The 22,155-nt window shown below is 39.7% G+C and overlaps 1 protein-coding gene across 1 annotated transcript in view; it reads left to right on the top strand.

The window, feature by feature from the left end:
- The window catches only part of NUBPL (NUBP iron-sulfur cluster assembly factor, mitochondrial), a 267,584-nt gene that overhangs the window by 192,032 nt on the left and 53,397 nt on the right, over positions 1-22,155 (top strand). Inside the window, exon 7 of the mRNA XM_066277680.1 lies at positions 2,318-2,411. Within this exon, the coding sequence (XP_066133777.1) occupies positions 2,318-2,411 (94 nt within the window). The remainder of the gene's footprint in view (positions 1-2,317; positions 2,412-22,155) is intronic.

A 22,155-nucleotide genomic window follows, 5' to 3' on the forward strand; every position in this document is an offset into this window, starting at 1 on the left:
ACTTTTAATTTTAAAAATATATGCTTGTATTAAAAAGACTTATTTCACATTATTACATTTTAAGAAGCAAGATATGGGATAATATATACACAGTGTGATTTTCACTTATGTTAAAAAAAGTATTGAACCTTTGCATGTGTTCATTTATTCATTCTGTCCTTGAATGAAAAGTTATTAAACATCTCCAGTGTGTTCATTCTGTGCCGGGCATTCTAACGCACCGATAGTTTCATGAGAAGACAGATCGTGAAACAATAGTAAATGAATGTGACCGTTTCCCTTCATTACTGCTAGAGATTTTTGTTTAGTTTCTCACATTTACTAACCTTTTTTTCTTTGCACAAGTTATTTCATTATGTGCTTAATATGTGTCTGTCTCCCTCTATATAATAAATTCTGTGAGGCTAGGGACCATGATACCATTTAATTATCAATACCTAACTCAATGCATAATATATAGTAAGTACTCAACATTGATTGAGTGAGTGAATGAATGATGAATGAATGAATGAATAAATGAATAGGAGAAGTATATAGTAGGAACACCATATCTAATCTAATGGAAGTTAGGAGAAATAAATTTCAAGCTAGGATCTGGAGAATGAGGGGGAATTAGCAAATGAAGAAGATCAAGCAGAGTGTTCTGGAGCTTAAACTCTGACTTTATCTTAACACCAATTGAAGAGTTTTAAGCAAAAAACCCCACAAAAACAAACACTGGCATTATCAACTTGCATTTTATTTAATGGACCATTTTTCACTGGTGTTAGGAACAGACTGGATGAGCAATGCTGGAACAGAGAGATTGGTTCAAAGACTTCGCTGCAGTTGGTTGTGACCTCCATTAGGTTCTTGGCAGTGAGGAAGAGAAGTGGATACATTTGAGAGAGTTTTAGAAGGCAGAATAAGTGACTAGGACAGTGAGAGAAAGGAAAGAAATAAGTTGGCAACTGAGGGGATCTTAGCACCCTCCTTTCACTGGGACTGGGGACTCAGAGGGAGGTCCTTCTGAAGAGAAAAGAGCCTGAGGTGCCCTTGAGACCTGTCCAGTTGAGGCTGAACATTAAGGACTTGGTTATATAGCTGAAATTTCTAGATGTAGATACTTAGACAAATGCCTAGAAACAAATAATCAAAATATTATAGTATTGAAACTCTAGTTATATCTCTAAAATTTTCTTATGTTTAAGTTTTGGTTTTCATTATTTTTGTGTTTTATAAAAGAAAAATAATAAACTTAAAAAAATTCTATTAGGATCTGCCATAGAAAATGCTGGGGCTTTCATGCAAAAGACAAAAGCTAAGGCTTTCTGTTTTTTTGGGGTTTTTTTGTGTGTGTGACAGAGACAGAAGGAGACAGAGAGAGGGACAGATAGGGACAAACAGACAGGAAGGGAGAGAGATGAGAAGCATCGATTCTTCGTTGTGGCACCTTAGTTGTTCATTGATAGCTTTCTCACATGTGCCTTGACCAGGGGCTACAGCAGAGTGAGTGGCCCCTTGCTCAAGGCAGTGACCTTAGACTCAAGCTGGTGAGCTTTGCTCAACCTAGATGAGCCCGCGCTCAAGCTGGCGACCTCGGGGTCTCGAAACTGGGTCCTCCACATTCCAGTCCGAGGCTCTATCCACTGTGCCACCGCCTGGTCAGGCAGCTTTCTGGTATTTTTCTTTTTTGTTTAGTTTTTTTAGCATTTTATTTAGAAATAATTTCAAACTTACAGAAATGTTACAAGAATCGAACTCCCATCTTTATATCCTCTACCCAGATTCACTAATTTTTAACATTTTGCTATATTTGTATTATTATTCTCTCATATCTTTTTACACATACTTTTATTATTAATTTTCTTTTAAAAATTATTTAGAAAATTAAATTTAACAGGATGACATTGATCCACAAGAGTACATAGGTTTACTGGTAAACATTTCTATAGCATTTGAACTGTTGATTATGTTGTATGCCTATTACCCAAAGTCAAATCATTTTCTTTCCTCCTTCACTCCCTCCCTCCCTCCCTCCCTCCCTTCCTTCCTTCCTTTGGCTTTCTTAGGTAAAATATGGCTGTTCCCAAAGAAAAAAATTGGTCCTGAGTAGAAGCCTATTGTAAAATTAGTTCATCATTAGCATATGTGAATAGTGGGAGAGGAGGGCATCATTTGGAAATTTAACCTTATCATTCATATATCTATCCTTGGCACAGTCCCTGGCTTTTAATAATGCTCTAGTGAAAACTATTATTTTATATTTGTTATTAATACATTTATTTTTACTGCAGTTATTATAAAATGATGTTTTTCCCATCATCTTGATTTTTAGGTAGACTGGGGTCACCTGGACTATTTAGTTGTCGACATGCCCCCAGGAACCGGAGATGTGCAGTTGTCAGTCTCACAGAATATTCCCATTTCAGGTAAATCTTAAAGCTTAAAGTAGTTTGTGCTATCTTTGGTGGTTTGCTGTTGCCATACAGAAAAACAAACTTTGTGACAGGAAAACATAATAATTTATAAATTTTCCTTTACAGATCAGATTCATAAATTGAATTTTCGAACTATTATTAGAATGATTACATTTTCAAAAACATAAAGTTGAAGAGGTAGTGATGTAAATCTGTATTCTAGAAAAGCAATAGCATTAAATTTTATTTAGGTAGGACTACTGTGTGGGCTCACAGCTGTCTAGTACTTACAGCATAGTACCTGATACCTGGTGGGCACTAAATAAATATTTATTTCATACATACCCCTAAATAAGAGTAAATATTAGGAAATTTTGGCTTTTGGTAAATGTAACTATGGGATTTTTTTTTTTTTTTTTTTTTTTTTTTTTTTGTATTTTTCTGAAGCTGGAAACGGGGAGAGACAGACTCCCGCATGCGCCTGACCGGGATCCACCCGGCACGCCCACCAGGGGCGAGGCTCTGCCCACCAGGGGGCGATGCTCTGCCCCTCCAGGGCGTCGCTCTGCCGGGACCAGAGACACTCTAGCGCCTGGGGCAGAGGCCAAGGAGCCATCCCCAGTGCCCGGGCCATCTTTGCTCCAATGGAGCTTTGGCTGCGGGAGGGGAAGAGAGAGACAGAGAGGAAGGAGGGCGGGGGTGGGGGTGGAGAAGCAAATGGGCGCTTCTCCTATGTGCCCTGGCCGAGAATCGAACCCGGGTCCCCTGCACGCCAGGCGGACGCTCTACCACTGAGTCAACCGGCCAGGGCCTATGGGAAATTTTTATATTCTGCTAATTATGTAATGTTAAAGTCAGAGCAATAAACATACTAGCTTACTTCAAATATACAATGCTTCATTACAGTTGGGTATTTTTTTTTTTATGATATGGAATTTCAGTATTCACAGTTAGCTTTTTATGTTAAACCTGTTTCTAAGGACTTTCCTAGATTCCACTGAAGAAATATTTGTAAATCTCTCTTATATATAAGGACTTTTGGGAAATACTTAAATATCTTTGCAAATCAGTTATTTATTGGTAATAAATAACCAAGATGTATCACTGACATTTAATCATCAAAAGGTTGAGAATCTATGTTTTGATAAAATATAATGTTGTTTAGAAATATCAATAGCATGTCAACATGGATATTTTTAATGTTTAAATATATTCACAAACTAATGGATTCTGATAATTTCTTCAGTGAGGCAAACTATAAAATATGAGATGGGAGTAAAGTGAAGTAACAGGAAAATCATTCTTCCTCTTTATAATCAGCATACTCCAGTAAGTATACTCTAGTATGCTGATTATATATATAGCCTGCATTTTCTTTTTTTAAAGTAGCTTTGAGACTTGTATATTTCTCAACCTTAGTAATACTCACTAAATGTTTATTGACTTAAAATATGTTCCTGACACCTTGGAATATCTATTGCAGGTATCCAAAATGCTTACATTATTCGTGTTGATAATGCACTGATAAAATTGGACTAAATTATCATTTATTTCCTGAGTTGTGACTTGGTACCGTGAAAAAATTTAATTTGCTTCACACAGATAAACGGAAGTCCCTAAGCAGCTACCTTTATTTATTCAGATAAAAGCTCCCCTGTTTGAACAGGAGTTATGATTGTATCATCCCGTTTTAATTTGTGCTTAGACTCTCAAACCAACAACATGTATATTGGGGTTAAGATTTGCTTCTCCTTTGAGGATTTCTTTCTTATATCCTAAAATTTAACCAGTATGTTTTCTTATTCCTTTCATCTGGTGAAGAGTCTGCTTGTTATAGGTGATTAATATTATATGAGAATAAAAAGCAGTATTTTTTTTTTACTGCAGTGAAATATATAATAACAGTTGAGTAGCATTAAATACATTCACATTATTATGCAACCATCACCACCATCCATCTCCTGAAGTCTCATATCTTCCCAAACTGAAACTGTGTACCCATTAAACAATAACTCTCAATGTCCTCCTCCCCACAGCACCTGGTAACCACTATCCTCCTTTCAGAGACAGTCTGTGTCAAGATAAGGGAATGAGGAAATTGTATGAAGAAAATATTAATTTAAAACATTGCATTAAACAAAAACCTAACATAGATTTTATGATTTAATAGTAAAATTTTAAACCAACAAATATTTATCCCTATAATGGTAGAGGCTAAGCACTGTAGAGGCTCCAGGATAGTTAAATCTCAGTCCTTCCCCTAGACTGGGTCCCGTACTTTTTGTGAGTCTCAGACTCTTTTTGAGAATTTGATGAAAAAATGGATTTTCTTCAGGAAAATGTATTTGTACTTACATAAACACTATTTTTATGTATAATTTTAGGTGGTTCACAATCCACAGATTAAAAGGCCCAGCATTAGGAGACAGAACAGGGTTAAGGGCAGGAGAGGTAGTGACTGATAAGAAAAGAACATAGATAGCTATACTGCAGAGCAGAAGTGCTATATGAGAGCGATAGGGATCAGGAAAGATGAGATCATGGGTTTTAGAGGAATTGTAAAATATTTTACAAGAGACCAGCCTTATAGGATAGGATGGGATAATCCTGGAGGGAAGGGGGGGAGGGCGTTGCGGGGAGGGGACAAAGGGAATGTTGAGGGGAATACGGGGAGGGGGGATGCATTTGGGAGGACACTAGAATATGTAAACACAATAAATTAAAATCAATAAAAATAAAATAAAATGTGAATTTTTAAATGTCAGCTAACCAGGAAGTTTGATTTCTCAATCTCTCCTGTTATTCTGACTCTACCAGTCTATTGTTAAGGACATTTTTAGCAGTTGATTGCTGATACTCCTAATTAAGCATTAGTTGGTGTAAATTGATTAAAGGAGACATAATTATTAAAAGTCATGTGGTAGAAAACCTGCTGGCTAATGCTATCCCTGTCTTGGCCGAAATGCATTAAGCATATTTGCACAAAGAAATATAATTGTAATATAGTTGGTGAAACTCCCACTGAGCCACAAATTACCTGCTCTTAAAGACCATCATTCAGGGGTTTCACAGAAGAAATCTCTGCTCTGAATGGAAAAATGGATGGGAAACCTACACAAACCAGAAAACATTTAACATTTCTCTAACTTGATGCTCTAATTCTAGTGACCCTTCTCCACTGAATGTGAGCAAATCATAGTGGGCCTTCTCTTCAACTCAAGCCTTTAGATACTTTCTAAAAGAGACTCAGTTAACGGCTGCCACTGTTACAATAAAATTATCTATCTTGTGAACAACCTGACTCTAATTAATAATGTTGTAGCATATGGGCATTAATCTGTCTGCTCCTCTCATCCTCTAATGCAGTGGTCCCCAACCCCTGGGCCACGGACCGGTACCGGTCCGTGGGCCATTTGGCACTGGTCTGCAGAGAAAGATAAATAACTTACATTATTTCCATTTTATTTATATTTAAATCTGAACGATGTTTTATTTTTTTTAAATGACCAGATTCCCTCTGTTACATCCGTCTAAGACTCACTCTTGATGCTTGTCTCATAAGTTCAACAATTATATTTAAAAATACCACAGTTTTTATGCCGGTCGCATAATTTTATTTTGTGCATTTATCCGTCCCACCCTAAAGGCCAGTCCATGAAAATATTTTCTGACATTAAACTGGTCCATGGCCCAAAAAAGGTTGGGGACCACTGCTCTAATGAGACACAAACTCCCTACAAGGTATTTCTTAAAAAATCATAAACTGACTGACTCGGTGTAACACTATCACCTAATTAATAAAGTGGTACAATTCTGAAAAAAAAAAAAAAAAGAATAAATATGATACAGTATAGAGCATTCAAGGTAGCACCACACCTAGTTTGCTTTGCTTTTTTCTCAGTGGAAGGGGAATAAAACTTCCATTGTTCAATAATTCTATGATGGAAACTTAAAATATATCTCACTTTCCAAATATGGTTCATTAAAAAGAAATAGGCCCAAGTACTATAAATGCTTTTGAAAATGCACAGACTTACACTTATTTCTGGACTATGAAGTCAAAATGACTGTTTCTAAATGTCCTATAATAAATGTGTATTTTTATAATTTAAAAATGTAAAAAGCACTAATTATTTAAGGATAGTAGATTTCTGTGTAAATTGGTAATGATTGCTTATTATGATATTAATAAACTGCTATTTAATGATAGTCTTCCATATATTTTTATATTTATTTTTTAAGGGAGATTTTTAAAAAGATATTATTTATTGATTTTTAGAGAAGGGGGAGAGAGGGAAAGGAGAAGGGAGGAGCGGGAAGCATCAGCTCACAGTTGCTTTTCATATGTGCCTTGACCGCACAAGCCTGGGGTTTCCACCGTTAACCTTAGCATTCCAGATTGAGGCTTTATCCACTGCACTACCTTAATTTTTTTTTTTTTTTTTTTGGTATTTTTCTGAAGCTGGAAACGGGGAGAGACAGTCAGACGGACTCCCGCATGTGCCCGACGGGGATCCATCTGGCACGCCCACCAGGGGCGATGCTCTGCCCCTCGGGGCGTTGCTCTACGGCGACCAGAGCCACTCTAGCGCCTGGGGCAGAGGCCAAGGAGCCATCCCCAGTGCCCGGGCCATCTTTGCTCCAATGGAGCCTTGGCTGCAGGAGGGGAAGAGAGAGACAGAGAGGAAGGAGGGGGAGGGGGGTGGAGAAGCAAATGGGCGCTTCTCCTATGTGCTCTGGCTGGGAATCGAACCCGGGTCCCCTGCACGCCAGGCCGACGCTCTACAGCTGAGCCAACCGGCCAGGGCCTGCACTACCTTAATTTTTGTATTTAATTATCACAGGTACTATCTCTATTTTCTTAAACCTTTTAAGGATTAAGTACCATATTTTTCCATGTGTAAGACGCACCCTTTTTCAAAAAACCTGGGGTCTAAAACTGGGTGCATCTTGTACAGTGGTTGTAGTTTGGTTTTTTATACTTGCATTCCCGCTTTTTCACACTTGTCGTCTTTGCGCTTATTTAAGTTTCATACTCGTTGCCGGTATATTACAGTAGGTTACGTTTTGCCATGTTCTGAGCAGAAATGGCTCAGAAAAGATTTTTATACACTGCTGAATTCGAGTTAAAAGTGATCCAGTTTGCAAAAGTGAATGGAAATAGTGCTGCTGAACATAAGTATGATCCTCCTCCAACTGAGAAATCAATCCTAGACTGGCTATGGGAAGAAGAAACCCTACTGAAAACATCACAGCAGAAGAAGGCCATGAGAGGCAAGTCAGCAAAATGGCCTGATTTAGAGAAGGAATTGAAGATACAGATTGAAGAGCAAAGGGCAATTGGAATTCCTGTGTCCACAAAGGTGGTTCAGCATGAGGCAAGAAGAATTGCTGATGAAAAAGAAGTTACTGATTCCAAAGGAGGACACAACTGGTGCTTCGGGTTCATGAAACAGAATGGACTAAGCATGTGTACACGCACCAGACTTGCCCAAAAGATGCCTGAAAGCTGTGAGCAGAAGGTCCTTGAATTTCATCATTTTGTCATTCAATGTTGGAAGACACATCAGTTTGAGTTGGGACTGATTGCAAATATGGATGAAGTTCCCCTTCAATTTGATGTCCCAAGTAACAGAACTGTTGATAAGAAGGGGGTGAAAACTAACTGTGAAGACAAGTGGACATGAAAACAGCCATTATACAGTTGTTCTAGCTTGTTGTGCCGATGGAACCAAGCTGCCTCCTATACTGATTTTCAAATGCAAAACAATGCCAAAAGAAGACATTCCTCGAGGAGTGATTGTCCACGTTCATGACAAAGATTGGATGGATCAGGATGGGATGAAGATCTGGTTTGAGAAAGTTTGGTGAAGGAGACCAGGTGAGCTCTTATGCAAACCTGCCCTATTGTTGCTTGATCAGTTCAGGGCACACATAACAAAAAACACAAAGAAGATTCCTGCAGAGCAAGAAACAAAACTTGCAGCCTTACCTGGAGACTTGACATCCCAGCTCCAACCACTTGATGTCAGCATTAACAAACCCTTCAAAGCTGCCATGAGAGACAAATGGAACCAATGGATGATTTGACACCAGCAGGAAGAGTGAAGAAACCAACTATAGAAGTTTGTACCTGGGTGAAAAGATCCTGGGATAATATCAAGATTGAGATCGGTGTCAAGTCATTTAAGAAGTATGGCATTTCAAATGCCATAGATTGAACTGAGGATGGCACAATGTATGAAGACTGATTCGTCATCAGACACAGATGAGGACAAGCTAATGGATGGAAGTTTTGACAGTGATGAGGAGTTGTTTGAATTTTATGATGAATAAAACTTGAGTTCAATAACTTTATGTACTACCTTTTTTTTTTCTTCAAATTTTGGGCCCCAAAATTAAGGTGCATCTTTTCCTTGGCAGCGTCTTATACATGGAGAAATATAGTAACTTTCCCAAAGTCACGTGGTTGCAGTCAGTCATAACTGAGGTTCATATCAGTTCTGATTGAGTTTATAATTTATACTCTTAATCTTTGGATCAAACTGCCCTCATACAAACTCAACAATAGGCCCTGGCCATTGGCTCTGTGGATAGAGCATTACCCAGTGTGTGGACATCTTGGTTCCATTCCTAGTCAGGGGACACAGGAGAAGTGACTATCTGCTTCTCTCCCCCACCTTTACCCCCTTCTCTCCCTCTTCCTCTCCCACACCCAATGACTCGACCGGTTCAAAAATGGTCCTGGGCACTGAGGATAGCTCCATAGGAGCATGACATCGTCAGGCACTGAAAATAGCTCAGTACTCAAGCATTGGCCCAAGACCAGATTTCCAGGTGGGTCCTGGACAAGTTACATGTGGAATCTGCCTTATTATCTTCCTTCCTCTCACCTAAAAAACAACAACAATAATATTTGATTCATTGGTTTTACTTATTTTTTGGTTTTTTGTTTTGTTTTGCAGTGAAGGTCTTCGAAGTCTTCTATTAGACAAATTCATAAACAGCTGTAAGCACTGACCCATTGGTTTTCTGAATTTAGCTCTAGTCTGTTTAAACCCACTTAGGTTGAAATTATTCTGATCTAGGTGATCTCTGATAAAAATAAATTTGTCTATGCATATGCCTAAACCTGTGCACCTTTATATGATGAGCACCCAACCAAGGGACTGTATTAGTGTTTACTACAGTGTGTCCGTAAAGTCATGGTGCACTTTTGACCGGTCACAGGAAAGCAACAAAAGATGATAGAAATGTGAAATCTGCACCAAATAAAAGGAAAACCCTCTCAGTTTTTATAGGATGATGTGGCCGCATGTGTGCATGCGCAGATGATGTAACACCATGTATACAGCAGAGCAACCCACGGCCATGCCAGTCGAGATGTGGACAGTACAGAGGAAAGTTCAGTGTGTTCTGTGGCTCGCTAAATTCGAATCCATGACTAAAGTGCAACGTGAATATCGGCGCGTTTATAATGAAGCACCACCACATAGGAATAACATTACTCGGTGGGATAAGCAGTTGAAGGAAACCGGCAGTTTGGTGAAGAAACCCCGTTCTGGTAGGCCATCAATCAGTGACGAGTCTGTAGGGGCTATACGGGATAGCTACCTAAGGAGCCCTAAAAAATCTGTGCGTGAGCCCATATCGAACTGCATTGAATAGGTATGAAACTGGGGAAGTTTTCCTTTTATTTGGTGCAGATTTCACATTTCTATCTTCTTTTGTTGCTTTCCTGTGACCGGTCAAAAATGCACCATGACTTTACGAACACACTGTATATTTAGGCTTTTTAAAATTATTTTTCCCCTTGATTTGAGAGAGATAGAGGAAAGGGAAGAGAGAGAGAAGCATTAATTTGTTCATTTAATTGTGTATTCATTGATTGCTTCTCATACATGCCCTGACTAGGTGTTTGACCCACAACCTCTGGTGTGCTGGGTTGATCCTTTTTGGGTGGCAAGGGCTTTTTTTTTATTCTTAAGAGATTCCTTTGGGCCTCTTTAACTCATACATTTCAGGAAAAGTCTGGAGGCAGTCTAGAAGCAACCTCCTTTGGCATTTTAGGGTAGAGCCTCAAATGATTCTTGGAATGACCAAGTTATCTTTGGGTTGATTATACTGGTTTTGGGCATTTGGCTAGTTTTCAGGTACACTGTCTCTCAGTACAGAATTGCAGCTGTTAGTTTACTCATTCTGTGAGGTTTTTGTTGTTGTTGTTGTTGTTTTTTATACAGGGACAGAGAGAGTCAGAGAGATGGATAGATAGGGACAAACAGATAGGAATGGAGAGAGATGAGAAGCATCAATTATCAGTTTTTTGTTGCGACACCTTAGTTCAAGGATCCCCAAACTTTTTATACAGGGTGCCAGTTCACTGTCTCTCAGACTGTTGGAGGGCCGCCACATACAGTGCTCCTCTCACTGACCACCAATGAAAGAGGTGCTCCTTCTGGAAGTGCGGTGGGGGGGCCAGATAAATGGCCTCAGGGGGCTGCATGCGGCCCGCGGGCTGTAGTTTGGGGACCCCTGCTAGTTGTTCCTTGATTGCTTTCTCATATGTGCCTTGACTGTGGGCCTTCAGCAGACCGAGTAACCTCTTGCTCAAGCCAGCGACCTTGGGTCCAAGCTGGTGAGCTTTTTGCTCAAACCAGATGAGCCTGTGCTCAAACTAGCGATCTTGGGGTCTCAAACCTGGGTCCTCTGCATCCCAGTCCGACGCTCTATCCACTGCGCCACCACCTGGTCAGGCTCATACTGTGAGTTTTTATGTTCATATTAAAATTAAAATAAATTAAAAGGCTAGATATTCTACAGTAAAACATGCATTAATTTTATAATTAGGAAAAAATAGCAAAAATAAAAGTATCCTACCAAAAAGGATTTGAGGGGCATTTGGCGGAGGTGCATGTGATTGTTATCTGTGTGTGTGCTTGTTATAAAGGCTTAGTTCCTGAGGTTTGCTGTTATTTAGGCCAATGTCATTTCACAACTAAGATATCTAAGATAATACCAAATTTAAGCCAGTTTCTAGGACTTAGAGGGAAGAGTACCAAACAAAGAGATGCTGGCCTGGTTTGAATCATGGCTTTTATCAAACTATATTACCTAGAACAACCTGTCAGAAACGTGTCTACTTTTCTAGGCCCAAGTGAATTATCTACTCTAGTTATCTACCTAATTTTTTTTCCCTCTTATCATTGACTTTAGAACTCTTCTTGATACTCTATGTTCTGTTTTTTCTTATAAGCTTTTTAGACTCCCATTTGAGATGCCCTTGATTTTACTTCCCTATCCTTCCCACTAAACTCTTCCACATAACATGGGGCCCCTCCTCCATAACTTTCTGTATTCAGTGCTCCTTCTCACTTCCCTTTACTTTCCAAAGTTATTGCCTTTACATACATTTGACCCTCACTTAGAATGTCTTTCCTCTCTAGTCAGTGGGTACTCAAATCCTGCATACCTTTTATTTCAAGTGACTACTCCTTTTATTTCAAATTTCATCTTCCCCAAACCCCCAGTGAGGAATATTCCTCTTTGGAATTCACATAGAATTTTATTTGGACCTTCTCATGTTCTCTGTTCAAAACCCGCATAACTGTGTTACCTTCTGTACCAGATTGTTACTTCCTGAAGGGCCAAGTCTGTTCCATTCATTTTTTTGTACTTCTCACAGTGCCAAACTCAGTGCCTCGCTGTAAGCACTCAAGAAATGTTAAATCAATGAATTTTTTTTATCTGTATGTATTATCTTCTCAACTAGGCTGCATGCTGCTTGAATGCAAAATTTTTTTCCTATTCACCATAGTATTTCCTAGAGTACACTGGGCAATGGGTTATGCAGTTCATATTGATCGAATAATTGACAAAGCTATCAATAGTTGACTAGTTATCACTGTTTATGTGAACAGATTTGTCCCCTCTTATCTTTCTAACCATCCTGCAACTCATTCCTGTGATCTCTCTGACTGTGAGTGCTTTTACTCAGGAGTTTTTTTCTATGCATAAGCTAAAGAAAGCACTTATTAAAAATATACATTTTGGCCCTGGCCGGTTGGCTCAGTGGTAGAGCGTCAGCCTGGCGTGCAGGAGTCCTGGGTTTGATTCCCAGCCAGGGCACACAGGAGAAGTGCCCATCTGATTCTCCACTCCTCCCCCTCTCCTTCCTCTCTGATCTCTCTTCCCCTCCGGCAGCCAAGGCTCCATTGGAGCAAAGTTGGCCCGGGCACAGAGGATGGCTCCATTGCCTCTGCCTCAGGCACTAGGATGGCTCTGGTTGCAACAGAGCAATGCCCCAGATGGGCAGAGCATCGCCCCCTGGTGGGCATGCTGGGTGGATCCTGGTTGGATGCATGTGGGAGTCTGTCTGACTGCCTCAGAGGGAAAAAAAAGATGTATATATATACATTTTATGTCACTCTCCCTTTGAGAGGAAAATACTACATAATTTCAGTTTAGATTTATTTATGCTATTCTTTTTCCTATTCTATACTATATCCTTATGGTCAGTTGATATCTTTTAGTATTAGCTTTGTTTTGGTTTCTGAGATATTTATGTATGTGAACACTTGCTGCTGTTGGGTTTCATGCAGGCTCTGTGTTGAATTACTAGTGAGAATCACTAGCATTACTCCATTGTGAGATAATAACAAATTCTTTTATTTACTTGCAAGGATGCTTAGCCAGATACCTAGCTCTCTGACTTTTCTTTTTTTAAGATGTTATTTATTGATTGTAGAGAGAAGAGAGAGAGATAATAAAAGCAGGAAGAGGAGTGGGGAGCATCAATTTGTAGTAGTTACTTCTCATATATGCCTTAACCGGGCAAGGCTGGGGTTTCCAACTGGCAACCTCAGCGTTCCAGGTCAATGCTTTATCCACTGCACCATCACAGGTCAGGCTCTCTGGCTTTTTATCCTTACCTGTGGAACACTTGACTATTCCACAGACTTATAAGGGTCAAATGAGAAAATGAGTTTAAGAGCTTCATGTAAATATATGATATTAAAAAAACCCTATTTGAACATTTTAAGAGAGTGTTAGTGGGAATGGTGTGGTGAATGCTATGAATTAGAGAGAGCCTTTTTATCAACTTTGCATTTCTCTAAGCCATGTTGAGAATGAAATTAAATGTTTTATATTTGTAAAGAGAAATCCTTTTGGAAAATTTATGGAGACAGAGCTGTACAAATGAAAAGATCCTCTTTCTGAATGCTAATTAACCACTTTTTGTATGCGTTTCATTTTGTTCCATGGGATGGATGACAGGCTCATTATAGCAAGAAACTTCAAAGGAAAAAAATTATCCTCTTATTTGTGTTAAAAGTGTTATGTAGCAACAACAGCTTTAAATGTGTTGACAGCAATATTAGTGGCTAATGTTTTAAGTTTGAGCTTACATGGACTGTGGAATCATCACAGCCTGCAGATTTCCAGTGGTCGCAGTAATTGCTGAAGGGAAAGGACAAGGACTGAAAATAACCAATTACAGTGCTGAGATTTGCCCTTGTCTTGTTGAATTTGCCAATGGGAAAAGGCAGAGTTGTCAGTGCTAGTTCTGTTTTATGATTTTTCTCTCTACTTTTTATTTGTTGGTGATACAGTTTGCTGGGTTTTTGCTTGTTGTTTGTTTGTTTATTTAGCTTATAAATACAGGGTGGTCCTCGGGTTACGGCATAGTTCTCCTACAGCAGTGACATAATCCAAATTTTGGTGTAAGTCAAAACACACCCTAGCCGAAGTCACTTACCTATCCTGACACACTTGTAAAATCATAATATAGAACACAAAAACACAACTAAGCCACAGAGAAAGGAAAAGGACAAAAGTATACTGTACTGTACACTGTACTGCAGTAACAGAAAAAATGAGTGATGCCAACTTCCTCACTCAGATGCTGCATTACTACATATTCTTTTGCCGAGTGCAACCAAAGTAGTGCACCCACGTAGTCAGTAAGCACTACACTAACAGTGTAAGCCGAAACACTCATGACTCAATTATTTTAAAGTTTTTATGGGCCCTGGCCAGTTGGGTCAGTGCTGGAGTGTCGGCCTGGCTTGTGGATGTCGGGTTTGATTCTCAGTCAGGGCACACAGGAGAAGCAACCATCTACTTTTCAACCCCTCCCCCTTTTGCTGTTCCTCTCTTTCTTTCTCTCTCTCCCCCTCCTGCAGCCATGGCTTAATTGGTGAGAGTTGGCTCTGGGTGCTGAGGATGTTTCTATGGCCTTTTGCCTCTGGTGCTAAGAACAGCTCGGTTGAGGAGCAATGGAGCAACACCCCAGATGGGCAGAGCATCACCCCATAGAGGGCTTGCTATGTGGATCCTGGTCAGGGCACATGCAGGAGTCTGTCTCTGTCTCCCCTCCTCTCAAAAAAAAAAAAAAGTTTTTGTGGGAATAAGTGCTGTAAACTGGAAACAGTATGTAGAGACTATCCTAACCCAAGGACTCCCTGTGGCTGTTGTCTTATACTGAATTGGGTAGATTCCAGGGTTTACTTTTGATTTTCTTTTTCTTATGTATAGTGATGAACTCTTGGGAATTGCTGAACACTTACCTGCTCTCCCATAAGAGAAGAGGAATAATATTTATTTGAGGAACATTATATGTTCCTTGAAATTTTTGAAAATATATACACTATGCTTGTCTTTGAATTCTAATAGATGTTACATAATATATATATTTCTTCCTTTGCTTCAGCTGAGGTCCTCTGTCTGACTAGCTGAAGACTATCTTAATTTGATTTTAACTACTGGAATTAAGTGAAGAGTTTATGCTTTACATGAATATGAAGCATATTTTCTTTTTCGAGAGACGAGAATTATAGTAAGTTATTTATATTAAGGTGCTATATTAGTCAAGGTCCTGGCAGGTAGAGATGACACACCTTAAAAGGAATGAACAGAACAGAGTTTAATGGACTAGTTACAGAGGGTGGGCAGCCTTGAGGAAACCAACAAGAGATGGTGAGGTGCGCAGAGACTAACGATAGCAGGAAGTTGTTACTGTCCTACTGCCTGAAGGGCAAGGGAGTGGACTGTGTCAGTGCAACCTGGCAACCCTGGAGCCGTGGATGAGGGCTGCCGTTGGGATCTGTGGCCACAGAGGTCCACAGGGAAAGCCAGTCTCCTGCGGGCGTGGAGAAGCAGTGTGTGTGGCATGTAATAACATTCCAGCCTTTTTCTCCTCCCTCATCTCACATTCTGCTGATACCTCCTACTGGCGGATCCCTTTTGGAAGCCAGAGGATTAAGGACACTCAGGTGATACAAGCCACAGAGGTCAGCTGCCCAGGCACTGGTCAGGACAGAGCAAGTGCAGAATAAAGTAGAGCCTGGGAAGGAAAGGAAATGCCGTGCAGTTATGATCCGGAAAATACCCAGGGCAGCTCCTCTTCTTCATGGTCATCGCTGTGAATTAGTGGCTTGCAAGAGATGAAGCAAAAAGCAAATATTTCTGCCCTCTAATTTTACAGACTAATAGAGACGCTGGTAGCACAGTCAAATTAATGAAAATCCATACTATTGCAAGGCAAAATTGTACTGTCATCAGATTTATTTATATAAATATTTATATTGAACAGAATATTTATATTGTAGATAAGCAGCAATATAAATTTATTTTATATAGTGGGGAGTAGTGGATAAAGTGTTTATTTTGATAAGACAGAGTTTAAAAAAGAAGTTCTGCTTCACTTTATTAAGTAAAGATTGATGCAGGAATGAAACTTTTAGAAAGCATTCTTATAATAAAAGGGCAAAGGGCAAAGACTGAGCCGTTGAGAGCATCATAGTCCTTTCCTGTTCTCTCGCTCTTTCTTCCAGGGAAAAGCAGAAGTAGCACAAAACAGCCAAAGTCCTCGTGTGGGTCCTGCTTTGGTCTTTCTCCCAGAGAGGGAGAAGCTGCTGTACGCAGCAGAGCCTCCGCTAGATAATGTGTTGACTAACCCTGGGCTCAGGAGAAGCTGCACCAGCCAGCTGTACTGCATGTGAAAACAGGTGGTGTCTTTTCTTCCTGTCTAAAGCCCTTCCTATCTGGACCCTATAAATAGAAGGAAAGCCAGAGACCTTTTTTCCTCTTAAGAATTTTAAATTTAGCCACCTCAACATTTCAGTCATTGTCATTTATGAGAACATGGATCGACCTTGAGAACATTATACGAAGTGAAATAAGTTAGTCAGACAAAGCTAAGAACTGTATGATTTCACACATACATGGGATATAAAACTGAGACTCATGGATATAGATAAAAGTGCAGTGGTTACCAGGGGGAGGGCACTTGGAGGAGTGGGTAGGGGGAAGAGTGTAAAGATGGACAAATATAAGGTGACGGAAAATGATTTTACTTTGGGTGATGGGTATATAACATAACCAATAGTTCAAATGCTATAGAAATGTTTACCTGAAACCTGTGTACTCTTACTGATTAATGTCACCCTGTTAAAGTTAATTTTCTAAAAAATTAAAATTAAAAAAACTATTTTAGTTCACTGTTTAAAGTGAAAGGCTCTTATTGCTAGTTAAGGGCATTGGGCCTGTTGCTACAGTAGTTGAACTTTTATTCACTCATCAGAGACTCTTGAGAAAAAGCTGTACAAGGCCACATTGGTATTTTCCCCTCTACCAGCAGTTTGCTTGGCCTAATCAGTGATATCTTGTATGGTATTATTCTTTGATGGCCAATTTGGGCTGGGTTTTTTTTTTCTTTTTTTTTGCATTTTTCTGAAGCTGGAAACAGGGAGAGACAGTCAGACAAACTCCCGCATGCGCCCGACCGGGATCCACCCGGCACGTCCACCATGGGGCAACTCTCTGCCCACCAGGGGGCGATGCTTTGCCCATCCTGGGCGTCGCCATGTTGCGACCAGAGCCATTCTAGCGCCTGAGGCAGAGGCCACAGAGCCATCCCCAGCACCCGGGCCATCTTTGCTCCAATGGAGCCTTGGCTGCGGGAGGGGAAGAGAGAGACAGAGAGGAAAGCGTGGTGGAGGGGTGGAGAAGCAAATGGGCGCTTCTCCTGTGTGCCCTGGCCGGGAATCGAACCCGGGTCCTCCGCACGCTAGGCCGATGCTCTACCTCTGAGCCAACTGGCCAGGGCTGGGCTGTTTTTATAATATGAAAACTGAGTGGGGTTTGGAGGATTAAAACTTGTTATTGGCCCTGGCCAGTGGGCTCAGTGGATAGAGTGTCGGCCCATCACATGGACATCCTAGGTTCAATTTCTGGTCAGGACAAACAGGGGAAGCAACCATCTGCTTCTTTCCCCTGCTCTTGCCCTTCTCTCTGTCTTCTCCTCTTGCAGCCAGTGGCTTGATTGGTTTGAGCATCAGCCCCAGGCACTGAGGATAGCTCAGTTGGTCTGAGGATCAGCCTCAGGTGCTGAGGATAGCTCAGTTGGTCTGAGCATTGGCCTCAGGTGCTGAGGATAGAATGGTTGATAAGAATATTGGCCCCAGACAGGGGTTGCCAGGTGGATCTCAGTTGCGGCAAATGTGGGACTCTGTTTCTCTATCTGCCCTCCTCTCACTTAAAAAAAAAGGAAGAAACTTATTATTGCCATCATTAGACAAGTGAATGACCACATTTGAAATACAGTAAGTCCTTGAGTTACAAACATCTGACTTATGTACAACTCATACAAACAGATCACCATAAGGGTTTTTGGTATTCAACTGCAGTTGGACATCAGTGAAAATGATATCATAGAGTTACTCGACTCCCCTGGCAAAGAACTAACCAATGAAGACCTTATTGAACTAGAGCAGCAGATGACAGCATTTAGGGAAGAAACAGGTCATAGAAACTCCAGAACCAAAAAAAGTTTTCTACAAAAGAGCAGATGCTTTTAGTCTCAGTGAAGCAGGAATGGCAAAGTTAGAGGAGCATGATCTTGAGACAGAGAGGCTCACCAAAGTGTACCATACAGTTACCTAAGGCCTGAGATGCTACAGAGCCATTTGTAATGAGAAAAAGAACAGCTCTGTACAAATCTCCCTTGAGGCCTACTTCAAGAAACTGACTCCAGCAGCAGAATCAAACCTGACTCTAACATCAGTCCCGTCCTCTCCAACAAGTCCATTATCTTTTGTATCATCCAAGATTCTTTTAAAGTTGTATTTGAAAATGTTTAAGTATTTTTATGCACAGAAAGGTAAAAATAGATACTATGTTAAGATGAGCATCTAAGTTGCATTTAATAGGTAAATGTACTTGTTCCAAATTATTCAATACATACAGATTCAATTTAAGAACAGACTTACAGCCTGACCAGTGGTGGCAGAGGGGATTGAGCGTCAGCACTGGATGCTGAGGGGCCTGGTTTGAAACCGCAAGGTCATGGGCTAGAGTGCAGGATCATCAACATCAGTGGTCCCACCTCCAGGCCGTGGACCGGTAGCAGTCCGTTGGCCATTTGGTACCAGTCCACAGAGAAAGAATAAATAACTTACATTATTTCCGGTTTTTTTATATTTAAGTCTGAACATGTTTTATTTTTAAAAAATGACCAAATTCCCTCTGTTACATCCGTCTAAGACTCACTCTTGACACTTGTCTCAGTCACGTGATACATTTATACATCCCACCCTAAAGGCCGGTCCGTGAAAATATTTTCTGACATTAAACTGGTCTTTGGCCCAAAAAAGGTTGGGGACCACTGATCAACATGATCCTAAGGCTAGAAACCCAGGTCTCTGGCTTGAGCAAGGGGTCACTGGCTTGGCTTGGCCCTCTCCACCACCCCGTCAAGGTACAGATGAGAAGCAATCAATAAACAACTAAAGTGAAGCAACTACAAGCTGATGCTTCTCATCTCTCTACTTCCCACCTCTCTCCTCCCCACCTCTCTCTCTCTCTGCCTCTCTCTCTCTCTCTCTCTCTCTCTCAAAGCAAACATAAAACAAAACAAACCCACAGAACCTACCTTGTTCGTAACTCAGGGACTGCCTGTAATTTCCTTGATTATCTGGTATTGACTCTTTCAAAGCCAAACATAGAAGTTTCATTTAGGAAAACTAAATAAAATATTTTCTTTCAAATAACTGTTTTTTCCTTTCTTTTCAAATTCAAAAGAGTAATTCTTTAAAGATATCCAATACTAATCTTTTGGAAAACCATTAAAAACTCAAAGAAAAATACTTGGCTACTTTGGATTTTAGTGCTATATGTCTCCTATAATTTTGCAATTTATAATGACCTCAAACTATAAAGCTAGAAACATGCTTGTACCTTAAAAGTGGAAGATTTAGGTCATCGTTTTTCCTATTATTCAAAGATATTAAATCTTCATTTATGGTTTTAATTTTCAGAGTGGAATTTTAAAGAAGACAGTAAATTTTAGACTTCCAAGTGCGTGTACTGTAGTTCCATGCAAATGTTAGAGTTATAAGTAATGGATATTTGGCAAGAATAGCGTGATGTAGGAAAGAATTATTGTTTTTATTCATCAAATTATAAAAATTCTTAACAAAATAAATTTGTTTTGTTGTCCCATAAAATGTAACCAAGTGTTAAAGATTAGAAATTGTATTCTAGGGCTTTATCTTTTAGGACACTTCTGCTACTCAGTCTGAAACTTTAGTCCTTATTAGTTTGGGAGTCAATTTATAAAATTATATATAATACCATTGGTTAATAAACAGCAGTATTTTCAATCTAAATATAAGAAGAAATAAACTTTTTAGGGCTTTTATATTTGGGTCAAACATTTATTATAGATGGAAATTATGGTATATCAGTTAACTGTTCAAAGAAATAGAGAATTAAAAATTTTTGAACTATGACATGGAAAGACTCAGGATTTAAAAAGTTTTTCCTAAATAATTCTTATATAGTTATTGTTCAGAATCACTTTGTCTAGACAGTTTATCTCAGTGGTAGTTCAACCTGGTCCCTACCGCCCACAGTGGGCGTTCCAGCTTTCATGGTGGGTGGTAGCGGAGCAACCAAAGTATAAATAAAAAGATAGATTTAACTATAGTAAGTTGTTTTATAAAGATTTATTCTGCCAAACTTAGTGAAAATCCGACATAAAGTTCTTGGTAAGTAATTATTATATGCTTTTACTTGCTGTAACTCTGCTTTATAAATTTTATAAGGTAAAGTTACTTCCCTACTTTATAAATCACCATTACTGTGGAACTGGTGGGTGGTTAGAAAATTTTACTACTAACAGAGATACAAAAGTGGGTGGTAGGTATAGAAAGGTTGACTACCCCTGGCTTATCTGATGTTTGAATTCCTTGATGATCTGGCCTGTGTTTTTGTGGGAGGCATCTAAGATAGTTCATTCAGTTTTGTCTTTTAAGAATTTCTGTGCACTTCCTTCATGATATAACTGACAGCTAAAATTTTTTAATGTCTTAAAGTTCAGTAAATAGTATAGTGGCCAATGGGGAGTCAGATTCCTATTAAAAACTTTTTTTTTGTATTTTTCTGAAGTGAGAAGTGGGGAGGCAGAGAGGCAGACTCCCACATGCACCCGACCAGGATCCACCCAGCATGTCCTCCAGGGGGCGATGCTCTGCCCATCTGGGCCTTTGCTCCATTGCAACTGGAGCCATTCTAGCACCTGAGGTGGAGGCCATTGAGCCATCCTCAGTGCTCTGGTCAACTTTGCTCCAATGGAGCCTTGGCTGTGGGAAGGAAAGAGGAAGATAGAGAGAGAGGAGAGGGGGAAAGGTGGAGAAGCAGATGGGTGCTTTTCCTGTGTGCCCTGGCCAGGAATCAAACCTGGGACTTCCACACACTGGGCCAATGTTCTACCGCTGAACCAACTGGCCAGGGCCTTAAAAACTATTTTTAAATCCATTAAACATTTACATGTAGAAAAAATATAAGTTTCACAATAGGATATTTTAAAATGTTTGCTCTTGGTCATAGATGTTAGATATTTGATCAGAACCTGAAATATAGCTCTAAAAAATACCTTCACATTTTAAGTATGGCAGTATTTGGAAATGGAGCAAAGCTTTTCCATATAAAGTTTCAGTCTCTATTTCCTGATATATACCTTGTTAAATAAATAAAGTTAGAGAGTTAAATAACCAAGAAGAAGCAGTTTTCCTCCCTGAAGTTTGTATTAAAGAAAGAATGTGTGTAAAAATGGGATGTGTTCTGTTAATAAACAGCCTTCAGTGCTGGCTCACTGTGAGCATGGGCAGACTGAGCTATATGTGCATCTGAAAGAATTTGAAATGCAAAATATTAAATCTAAGCAAAAGAGCTTTCTGAGTTATAGAGACATATATGTACAGAAAGTAGGCTTCCCCAAGGTGTTTACTTATCAGCATAAAGATGAATTTAACACTGGAAAGAAATAAAGATTTCATCTTAACTTTACTAGAAGCATTAGAAGTGGGGGAAGGATGAGAATGTGTGTGTGTGTGTGTGAGAGAGAGAGAGAGAGAGAGAGAGAGAGAGGGAATGAGAGAACAGAAGAGAGTAAATGGTGAGCATGAGAGAACTGTTTGGTTCAGCTCAAGCTCTTTAAAATCTCTGAGTTCTTTGTATATTTTGGACATTAACCCCTTATTGGAGCTGTTGTTTGTAAATATCAACTCCAATTTGCTTGGCTGCCAGTTTGTTGGTTTCTTTTACCATGCAGAAGCTTTTTTAGTTTGATGTAGTCCCATTCATTTATTTTTGCCTTTACTTCTCTTGCCTTTGGAGTCAAATTCATAAAATGTTCTCTATGACCAAGATCCATAAGTTAGTACCTATGCTTTCTTCTATGTGACTTATTGTTTCA

Source organism: Saccopteryx bilineata, chromosome 4 (assembly GCF_036850765.1).
Source record: "Saccopteryx bilineata isolate mSacBil1 chromosome 4, mSacBil1_pri_phased_curated, whole genome shotgun sequence".
Lineage (NCBI taxonomy): Eukaryota > Metazoa > Chordata > Mammalia > Chiroptera > Emballonuridae > Saccopteryx > Saccopteryx bilineata.